General features: G+C 42.1%; 1 protein-coding gene across 3 annotated transcripts in view; it reads left to right on the plus strand.

Annotated features, from left to right (window-relative positions):
- Positions 1-4,019, plus strand: part of LOC135912236 (endothelin-converting enzyme 1-like) — a 72,342-nt gene extending 68,323 nt beyond the window's left edge. The window contains exon 11 of one of the 3 annotated variants that reach the window (XM_065444616.1): positions 3,360-4,019. In XM_065444616.1, coding sequence (XP_065300688.1) covers positions 3,360-3,473 — 114 coding nt within the window. In that variant the 3' untranslated portion in view covers positions 3,474-4,019. The remainder of the gene's footprint in view (positions 1-3,359) is intronic. The other 2 variants (XM_065444632.1, XM_065444623.1) reach the window with 2 other exon arrangements.
- Positions 4,020-10,960: the final 6,941 nt, after the last annotated feature.

A 10,960-nucleotide genomic window follows, 5' to 3' on the forward strand; every position in this document is an offset into this window, starting at 1 on the left:
TGTGCGTGCCTCGGTAGTCCTGTAATGACTCTCAGGGCCTCGTTGGGCAGCTACTCAAGCTTACTGCACAGTTCTTTGGTAATATCGGCTCCTATGTATACGTTGGTCACTTCAGATGTCGTCGCTACGAACGGACCGTGCGAATGACGCCCGTGCATACTCCTACAACGGCCTGTGCCTGTCTCATTGGTTATGTGCAACACACGTTCTGGAAAGCATTTTCCTAAACCACAATTTCATATTTTCTTTGTCATTGAAAAGAAAATGTAGACTCTTTCTTCCAATTCAATATGAGGTGCAATTTCTCGCTCCTTGTTAAAGAACCATTGATAAATATGAATTAGCAATTGAAAGCGGCGTACTCAGTTCTATTAAGCATTGCGTAGGGAGAAGATCATGCCCTATGGGTCCTGCCGTGGTTGCTCAGTGGCCATGGTGTTGGGCTGCTGAGCACGAGGTCGCGGGATCGAATCCCGGCCACGGCGGCCGCATTTCGATGGGGGCGAAATGCGAAAACACCCGTGTGCTTAGATTTAGGTGCACGTTAAAGAACCCCAGGTGGTCAAAATTTCCGGAGTCCTCCACTACGGCGTGCCTCATAATCAGAAAGTGGTTTTGGCACGTAAAACCCCAAATATTATATATATTATTATTATGCCGTATGGGAACAGCAGATATGACCTCTTGAACCCAAAAAGTGAACTTTAAAAGATTCAAGCATGTCTGGTGCACCGCTGACTGCATGCCAGTAGACGAGCCTTGGCTGGACGGCCAAGCAAATGGTAAAGCTCGCTCAAACGATGGTGGTGCCAAGGCCGACGCTTTTTTTTTTTTTTGAAGTGTGGCTGCTTTTCCTATTAATGCTGTGGCCACGTGCACTCGTCTCTAGGAAATATGCAAGCAATCCACCGAACACGACCTCCTCTTGTACTGCAATCAGCTGGACCAACTATCTTGCCCCTGGTTTTCTGGCTGGCCCTTGCGACTAAACACTGCATGCCGCTGGTACCCCCGTTAAGATTTCATGTGGAGAATTTGCGGCCAGCAACCCGAGCGAGCAAGACGTAGCCTGCGCTATAAAGAATGAAATGGTTACTTGTGCGCTCGGACACACGGGCTTAGGTTGCTTGGAAATTGACGTCGCTGTAACGGAGACTAGGAAAGGGGCACAGGACATCGACACGACATGGATAGAAACAATCTAACAGGTTTACCGTTATTTCTTTTTTCAAAGGAATGACAGGTTTACTGTTATTTCTTTTTTAAAAGGAATGACAATGCCATAGGCAGCGGCAAATAAACATCTGCAACGAGCGGAGAAGTTTTTAGTCATTAGAATGATAGTGCAAGGTTGTCGTGGATAGTGTCCCAAAGGGACAAAACGTATTCGATTTTGGGGGAGGAAAAGTTTTATCGAGTAGTAGATGTATGAGAGTCGAAGCGAAACTATTGTGGTGGTGAAAAGCAAGCGATTCTGGTCATGTCTTCACTCTTTCCCCCTAGAAAATGGAAATAGTGCGCTTAAGCAATTCCATTCTAAACGAATCTATTATTTCACTTTAGAGCCATCTTAATATTGGTGAAACTGTGAAGCACATATGCTCTCCAGTTAAAGAAAAACAGTCATGAAATTATGAAGATAATTCGTTTTACGTGTAGGAAATTCCCCGAAAATTGTGCATAAATACGCGAACGCACGCGACTGAAGTCATTCAGAAAGACCTCTTCGTTTAAAAATAATACGAAAAGAGATGCGAGTTTTGGGACATTTTTTTTCTGTTTCTGCGGCAGCATTATTATTAAATCCACCAGCTATTTCCTCCCATAACGCATACCGCCTTTTACTACGACAGTATAGAGTACCAGAACACGACCGTCCAGAGGATAGGGATACGAGGCATCCACCGTGCTGATTTCAGGGGATGAACTATATCTAGCTTTAAGAAAGAATTTTGCGCTTTCATGTACGTGTCTTTCTTATTGGAACATTAGAGTTATTCGCTCGTTCATAAAAAATTGTGAGCTTTTTTCTATGCGTGCGTATCCGTCACAGGATGATGCACCTTTTCCAATTAAAAAAAATATGAATGAGCCAACCCTTGAAGACAGAGTGTTCACGGAGGGTTGCCTCAGTGTAGCAAAGCATATTTAAATGCTGCAGCACTAAGGCTTATGATGAGGTTGGGCAAGTGTAGGGTGTCCTGCATATGTGCACCGGTTATGTTCGTTTATGTCAGACTCGTATCGCTTGTTGAAGCCGATTATGACGGTCAAATCTTCAGTTAGATAAAATGTTACAAGGAATGCAAAAGCATTCGAGTCCCTTTAGAGAAATGTTTCTTTTCTTCCACGCGTGCCTTGTCCACGCAAGCCATCGCGTGCGTCCTACGTGCATCACGGTAAGACCGAGTCAAAACGCGCCAAGAGTCTCAACGCGACCTGACTTGTGCAATAATGCACGCATTAGGCACATCTTTATTCAGCCAGTACCGTGGAGCCTTCGTGGCGTCGGGGAAGCCTGCTCGTCTCCACCCACACCGGAATTTACGAAATAATATTTTCAAGGCCACTGATTTAATTTGTGTACAGGAATGTCCTCGATAATTTTGATAATCATAGTTTTTTCTATGTGTTCGTTTTTCAACTTTGCGCCGTCGGTCATTTTTGGTAAGATCCCTCGGTCGCGGCGCCGACGACGCCAGATATTCACCTAATGGGGCATATAACGCTTTCGCAATAAAACGGCGAAAAGGATTATGCATAAGCAAACTATCTTTGGCGTTTCATATCAAAAAGTGAAGCTGTCAGTGTGTCTCTTATCTGTGAGTTGTGGATTATTATTTTTTGCACTCATTGACGACAACGTCTGACAACGCATGCTGCCGGTTTTGCCTATGTTTTGCTGCCCTCATGAATGGCAACGCAGCTATATGTTGTCACAGCTCGCATAGTGTCACATTTCGTCATCCTCCGGCACAGATTTCTATGTAACTCCGCTCCTATTATGTTCGTTAATAAAAAAAAATATTGACGGGGTTTTACGTCCCGAAACAACAATGTGGCTCTGAGGCACTACGTAGTGGGCGTCTCCGGAATAGTCCGGACCACCTGGGATTCTTGAACGCGTACCTAGATCTAATTACACGGGTATTTTCGCATTCTCTCCACCCTATTGAAATGCGGCCGCCGTAGCCGGGATTCGATCCCGCGACCCCGTGCTCGGCAACCCTACACCATAGCCACTGAGCAACCACGGCAGGTACTATGTCGGTCGTTCTTGCAGGAAAAAATAGCAACAGGCCGACTAACATACAGCTCCTGCTGCGTGAACGGATAAGTAATGAAATATTCCATCGCAGGCTGCCAGGGATCGGTGCAACGTTCCTCTGCGCAACCTGGTCGACTTCTCGTTCGTCTTCAAGTGCCCGCTCGGTGCACCAATGAATCCACGTTACAAGTGCCACATATGGTGAAGAGGCATCTGTGGTTTCAGGAGAGCACCTTGTCCCTTCTTTAATTCGGCTCCCTTTTATTCCTTTGCAAGAACGATTGTCTTGATACATTTTCCATGTGGTTATAGGGGACCTATTGTGCTTGTTTTGTTTATTTTTATGGGTCAGTTTTTACCGTCATCTTTGTTTCGTTTGTATAAGCTCATTATATACTTATTGATAATGCGCGTTGGCATAGGAATCGCAGAAATACAGCAGCAATGGCAAGGACGCTTATAGAAATGTGTTATTGCAATTTTTAATCATTCTTTTCTTAGGTATACTATCAACGCAATTACTTTAAACACCTGAACCTCTTGCAGTTTGAAGTTGTGCAGCAGAAGATAGCTTTTGATTGCAAGTGATGCGTGTGGGCATTTGGGCATTGTGTAGAATTGTAGTCAGAATCGGGATTGAAATAAAAAAAAGTTTGCAAAAATTCTTCATCCTGTGACTTTCGTTGACGCTATTTGTTGCTTTCTTGTACATGACATTTTCTCGATGAGTACAAGACATAAATGAAGCCTTGGGCTACGTATTTCTGCTAGAATGACGCTGTTTTTCAAAAGGCTTAGGAATGTCTCAAAAAGTAATATCGTAATCTATATGTAAGCTCTTCGTGTTCTCTGACGCCTTAAGGTACTTATTTTCTCTACAATATTAAACCAGTTAGCACGAAGAAAAACGCTTTTCTTCTGTTTTGATTGGGATGCTCTGATAGATGTCTACATGTTCGGACATTCTCTTTTGTATGCGCGTGTTCTACTAGGATAAAAAAATATAGGACTAAGGAATGCAAGATTACATTATGGTACAGCTAGTATTAGTTATTCTGTTGTTTTTATTAATAAATAGTAAAAAGCACTGTTAGATATTCTGGCTGCCTAGCCAAAAATTTTATATCAATAATGAAGACTACCTAGATATTTGCCGGCGCTGGAGTATTTTTCTATAAATAATTGTGAACCTTTGTCGATTTCTGCAAACAAACATTGCAAAAGTAGGAAATGGTGGCTCTTGGCCGAGATATCAAAACGTAAGATCTTAATGCACCCACGCATAAAACGCAGTTACGAATAAAAAAAATGGGCACTAGATAATTGGTGCGAGCTGTGCTGTTGTTTAAGCTGTTTAAACAGACAGATATGCGTTCTCCATGAATAAAGCCATGCCGATTGCTTAATTGATTTTTCACCTGTTGTAAACACCTTACATGTCCATGAAGGCAACGCGATTTTTCACCTCAGCCCTACACCAACGCACTTATCAGCAGTATAATGACGTTGCCCATCGAAAGAGAAACACAATAGGCTGCACAGCAAGACGTAGCAGAGAAGTGCCAGATAAATATTGTAGACAAGTCAACAAATAAAACTAAACTTAGCACCACTAGCTCCTAAGTGTTATCAGGCATACTTTAAATGGAGTTATCTTACTGTCTGAACAGCTGCGTGCGCATCGTGGGCGAGCTTGCACACTTTAGATTATCAGACTGGCATTTTTACACCTCGTGTCTTTAAAGAACAATTTCGCCCGCCCACTGAACCGTTAGGCCGCTATCACACGCATGGTTCCCTCGTGTCCGTTTTTAAACGTCGGGCGCGTGTGCCACGAGCCAGTTCCTTTCGGTGTCCCTTCTTGACACCTCCCGCTTTTAGACGCTATATTAGACCACACTGCATTTGGGATGACCGCATACTTTTTTCAAGATACCACTGAAGCGTGCGATGGCCTATAACGTTATCGAATAAAGCACAATATACAAAAGGCATGTGACGCTTTAGGGTTACACCAGTGCAGGATTGATTTACATGTTATGGGAACTCCGGCATCGAAGCCATCAGTCAAAGGAGTGGAGAGCAAAGTGACTCGTGAGCGCGAGCGGTAGTTCGAGGCTCGGCTCGGCGCTCTTGGGCGCGGCTGGCGATGACCGGGGTCTGCTGGCGCGGACTGAGGGACCGCGCGGATCCCACACTATATATTACTTCCTGTCGTTGCGTTGAATACGTCGCTTGGATCACCGATATGCGTGCTACGAATTTTCGAAGCCTGGGCGACTTAAAAAAATTAAATTATTGGGTTTTACGTGCCAAAACCACTTTCTGATTATGAGGCACGCCGTAGTGGGGGACTCCGGAAATTTCGACCTGCTAGGGTTCTTTAACGTGCACCTAAATGTAAGCACATGGGTGTTTTCGCATTTCGCCCCCATCGAAATGCGGCCGCCGTGGCCAGGATTCGAGCCCGCGACCTCGTGCTCAGCAGCCCAACACCATAGCCAATGAGCAACCATGGCGGGTAGGGCAAATTCAGAAGATATGGTTGCACAGCGCGCAAAACGTGAAGTCAGGGTGAAGAAAGGACCGGATGAGCACCAACTTCACATTGAAGTGTATTACACATGAGAGTGGAAACTGAAAACTACAGCAAGAAAACGAATACGAGTGCATATACGCAGATGAAGGCTTCAGGGCGTAACACAGCGCATGTTGTCAGCATATTCCCTGTACTCTTGGCTAGAGTCGACAACAGTCGGCTTACGAACGTGTCACTATTTCTATGGATTACGAAGGCTTTGACTATCTCAAGTGTTGCTTGATCACTGCACTTAAAAATTACCAAGGCCTCTAATAAAACTGGTTCACACCCGCATTCACATCGGTGTAACGCAAGGTGAAAACTCTATCCCTTTGAGCGAGCAGTGGGGCTCTGAGTAGAATGGTAATATACCAACCTGTGTGTCCGATATTATGCAGTTCATAGGATAAAGGAATGTCAGATACGACCTGATATCTACAGAGAACAAAGTGCATTGCGTGTTTAGTAGTGCACTGAGTGAGTCCTCGTTTCCTTTTTCTGCTCAGGCATTTTGCAAAGCCGTGCAGATAGCACTAAACTTATTCTCAGCTGAAAAAAAAACATCAGCATTTTCAGCGGCGGCTGCATCTTTTAAACGTGGCGATACCACATTAACATAGGGAATTCCCGCAAACGGCATGTTTTTTACCGTCTTCTCCTTTGTCAGCCTGCTCTCCGTAGTTTTCCATCCTGAGGATAAATGCCTGCGCTGCATTCGGTGATCAAAGCATTTATACAAAGCCTAGGAAACGCACGAAAAGCATTCTTGTGTTTTTACTAGTTGGGACTGTCCAGAGCTGAAATGTGAGAGCTTTCACGTTACAGCGGCAAATACATCAAGAATACGTCAATGTCACGTACACAATCTGAAAATATAAGTATTAGATCAAGTTGTCCTTGCGAGAAGTCCAAGCCAAGTCCTTGAGCCCTGTAAGCGTCTTGAGAACATCTACTACAGTCAGCCCTCTGAACTTTTCGTCCGCGCATGTGTTCGCGCATGCGTTTTAATTTCTTTTATTTCAGCATCAGACAAAAACAGAGCCTGATGCAGGGACAGAAGCTAAAGGCTGATGGAGCCTGACGAGGTCTATGGCCCTAAACAGTCTACAGCGGTTACAGATACCACACAAATCTTAGAAACAAAGGAAATAAAGTAAAAGAAACGCAGCATTTGACACCTGTACACAAACGTATTGCATATACGGTTGCACACAAATGACACATAACAAATTATACATAATAGGACGCTAAGCAATATACTTGAATGAATCAGCACAAACAGCTGTTGTACAAAAACATACAAATAAAACATAATTGTCAGTGAAACTGAATAATGTTGCTTGAAACGACACAAAAGTAAGATAAGAGCAATTTCTAGAGGCATTTTGTGTTATATAGAGTTTTATGTATCCTTTGTGAGAAGACTGTAAAATATGAAAAAACACTTCAATTTTGGCTATAGTTGAATAGGCAAGATAACAATAGCTCCCTAAGTTGGCTTTTAAATGCTTTTAATTTGCATTCAAACTTTAGCTTACCTTCAAATTTGTTTAAGATCGCAGGTATTTGATACGCCATTGTTGGCCTTCCATAATTTGTTCGAATTTTTGGTGTTCGGTGTTTTCGGTGCCTCAAAAGGTATTCAGCATTTTCAAAGTCCATAATTCCGTATAGTTTCTTCTTATGGATTACTTGCAGCGCTTTTAAATAGTATAACTGGTCTGCCTTTAGGACGCCGTGTTTCTTAAACAGAGGAGCGGTTCTTAAGTCCTGCGCATTGCCACAATAAGATTCAAAACAGCGCAGAATTTTCTTCTGCAAAGTAATAAGTTTAGTATATTTGTATTGCGTAGTAGTGCCCCAAACCATTAAGCCATAGGTTAATTTGGAATAAAAAGTGAATCATAAATGTTCTTTTTTAGCCAGAGTGGTATGAGCGCAGATATCCTGCATAGACATCCAACTGTGCGGGCAAGATATACACTTAGGTTTCTAACGTGTACTGACCAGCTCAAGTCTTCCTGAAACCAAACCCCTAGAAATTTTTGTGTCTGAACTTTTTTTATAAGGGTGTTTCCAAATTTCACGTTAATTTTGTGATGTAGAGGTTTGTTGGGAGGACGAAATATGACATATGTTGTTTTTAAGGCATTTAATCTTAACTTGTTTCCGCTTAACCAGTTTGAAAGATGCACAAGGTAGTCATTTACAGAGGATTCAAGTGTTAATAGGTTATGCGAAGAGAAAAAGACATTGGTATCATCAGCATACATTGTGGTTTCAGCAGAACTGTCAATTTTGACAATGTCATTGATATAGACAAGAAATAGTAATGAGCCCAATATTGATCCTTGTGGTACTCCTTGTTTTAGCTTCGCGAGTGTTGATACCACATCAATAATTTTCACCACCTGATAACGATCATTCAGATAACCATATAGAAGACCTAGTGCAATACCTCGGACACCGTATCTCGATAATTTGTTAAGTAATAAATCGAACTGTGTGGAATCAAAAGCTTTCTGAATATCTAAAAACAAACGTAGTGTATATTTTCTACATTCCATGTTTTCAATTATCATGTCTTTGATGTGTACGAGAGCGTGTTGTGTCGACCGATGCTTGCGAAAGCCATATTGACATTGAGTTATCACGTGATGCTTTTCTAAAAATGAAACTAGCCTCTCACGAATGACGCATTCAAATATTTTAGATATTGTAGGAAGTACTGAAATAGGTCGGTAGTTAGATAAATTGTTTGTTTCACCTCCTTTGAAAATTGCGGCGACTTTGGCGATGTTTAATAGCTTAGGAAACACGCCTGTTGTTAGAGTGAGGTTAATAATGTAGCTAAGAACGTCACATATTAAAGGCGATATTAATTTTATTTCATTTGGACGAAGTTCATCCACCCATGGAGATGTATTATTTTTCAGCTTGACAATTATACTTGAAATTTCACTAGGATCAGTAGGCTTCAGGACAAGAGAGTGATTCAATACGGTGTCTAGTGGCATGCTGTCGTCGCGGACAGTTTCGCTCATGGTATTGTTGGAGCCAGCATCCACAAAATGTGTGTTCATTGTATTATCTGGTCGTTCACCGATGAGTGTTCTACCATCAACTACGAGCTGCGTAATCCTATCCCTAGCTTTTGTTCTTGAAGTGAGGGAGTTTAGAACCTCCCATATTCGTCGCTGATTATTATATATGCTCTCAAAAAGATTCTGATAGTAGTACTGTTTTGCTTTTCTTAACTTAGTCGTTAAAGCATTCCGATAATTTTTAAACTCTGTGAATGTATTTCGATCCCGTCAACGGATAATATCATGGAATAACATATTTTTTATTTTGATAGGGTGATAAAGCTCTGAATTAATCCAAGGTTTCTTGTGTTTTCTTCTATTACGACCGGTCGGCTGTAATACAGGAAATGCGGCATTGTATGAAGCGTGTAGTAAAGAAAAGAATTTCTCGTAAACGCTGTTTGCATTTTCGTCATTTTAAACCTCACTCCAGTCAATCAGACTGACCAAGTGGAAAAATTCTTTTTGTCGTGGAAGGCTTTTGGCTCGTCTACCTTCTCTGTTAATATAGGGCTTGTCATAGTGCTTAGTGTTTGACAAAAGCCAAAAAAACTGGCAGATGATCACTAAGGGCATACGAAAATATTCCGCTCAAGATCTCTCTTGGACTAAAGTTTGTTATGCAAACATCCAAAACAGTGGCAGTTTGTTTTGTAAGTCTTGTAGGTTTATTTATATGGTTTGCGAAGCCATACGTACATAACAGTGTCTCAAAATTTTCTACGTAAGCATCATTGGAACTTAAGTCGATATTCATCTCCCCCATAATAATGCAAGATGCGTTTGAAAGGACAGGGGAAGCCAACAGTAAGTTCACAAACTCTACGAAACGACCTTTGTGCCCTAGCCGAGGCGGTAAAGAGCGACCACCACTATTTTGTCGATACGCAAGCACAAACATTCAAAATCGGGATTCATTACCGAGAAATCACTAAACAGTTCATAAGAAAAGGTATTCTTAAAGTAGATAGCCAGCCCTCCACCCTTTTTTTTCCTACGACAAAGATGTTCAGACCGATAAAGTGAAATGTTTGGTTTTGTGTCATTATCTGAAAGCCATGTTTCAGTAAAGGTTAGAATATCGAAGTTAACTGATAACGAATGCAAAAAAAACAAAAATGTCGTCTGCCTTGCGTCGAATGCTTCTACAGTTTGCATGTAATGCAGAAAAAAACTTTCCACAAGAAAACTCACGATTAAAAGCGTCAACTGTGTAGTATCTGCTGTTCTCCTCTGGGTTCATCATCATGAACAGGAAATGCAATTAAATCACATTCAATTTAGTCTTCAACAATTGATTTTATCTAAGTCTCCTTCATGAGCATGTGAATTAAGTCGGAGCTTTCACCTTTACGTACAAGCACCTTGCCTCCAGTCTCCAGGTGAATTTCCATTTGGCAGTCTTTTTGCTTTTAATCGCATCTGAAAGCAGTGCCTTGTTTTTCGGAGTCAAGTGTTCGTTCACAAAAACCGGGGTTGTTCCTTCAAGACCAAGCATAGAGCTGTCCATCTCCTTTTTTCCGCACTTTGATAACAGCTCATTCCGCTGATTTCGTCTGACAAAGCGAACAACTATGTTCTTGACATCAGCATTGAATGTACGCACATAGTGACACGTGTCAATGGTTACTCCAACACTTGCGACTATTTTGCTTATTATTGCAAGCGGGTCCTTTCCATGCGGGACGCCCTTAATCTCGAGGTTGTTGATGCGCTGGTATTGCTCGAGCTCTTCACATCTTTGTGATAATCGGGCGTTTTCGCCTTTCAGTTCAGTGTTCTGTTTGAGCAATGCCTGCATTTCAAGCGTCAAGTTTTTGTTCTCATTACTAGTATCTTTGACATCATTGCAAATATCAGTGCAGTAAGACAAACTTTTCTTAAGCTCCCGCATTTCTTCCCGGAAATCACGCCTCAAATTCTCGAGAGCCCTTGTTATCTCACGCAAATCTTTTGTCGTGTCCTGTTCCGAAGGCACGCCGCCCCCTTTTACAGTGCTCTTTCCAGTATCTTTAACCGCCATTA

This window comes from Dermacentor albipictus, chromosome 1, assembly GCF_038994185.2.
Source record: "Dermacentor albipictus isolate Rhodes 1998 colony chromosome 1, USDA_Dalb.pri_finalv2, whole genome shotgun sequence".
In the NCBI taxonomy this organism is placed as follows: domain Eukaryota; kingdom Metazoa; phylum Arthropoda; class Arachnida; order Ixodida; family Ixodidae; genus Dermacentor; species Dermacentor albipictus.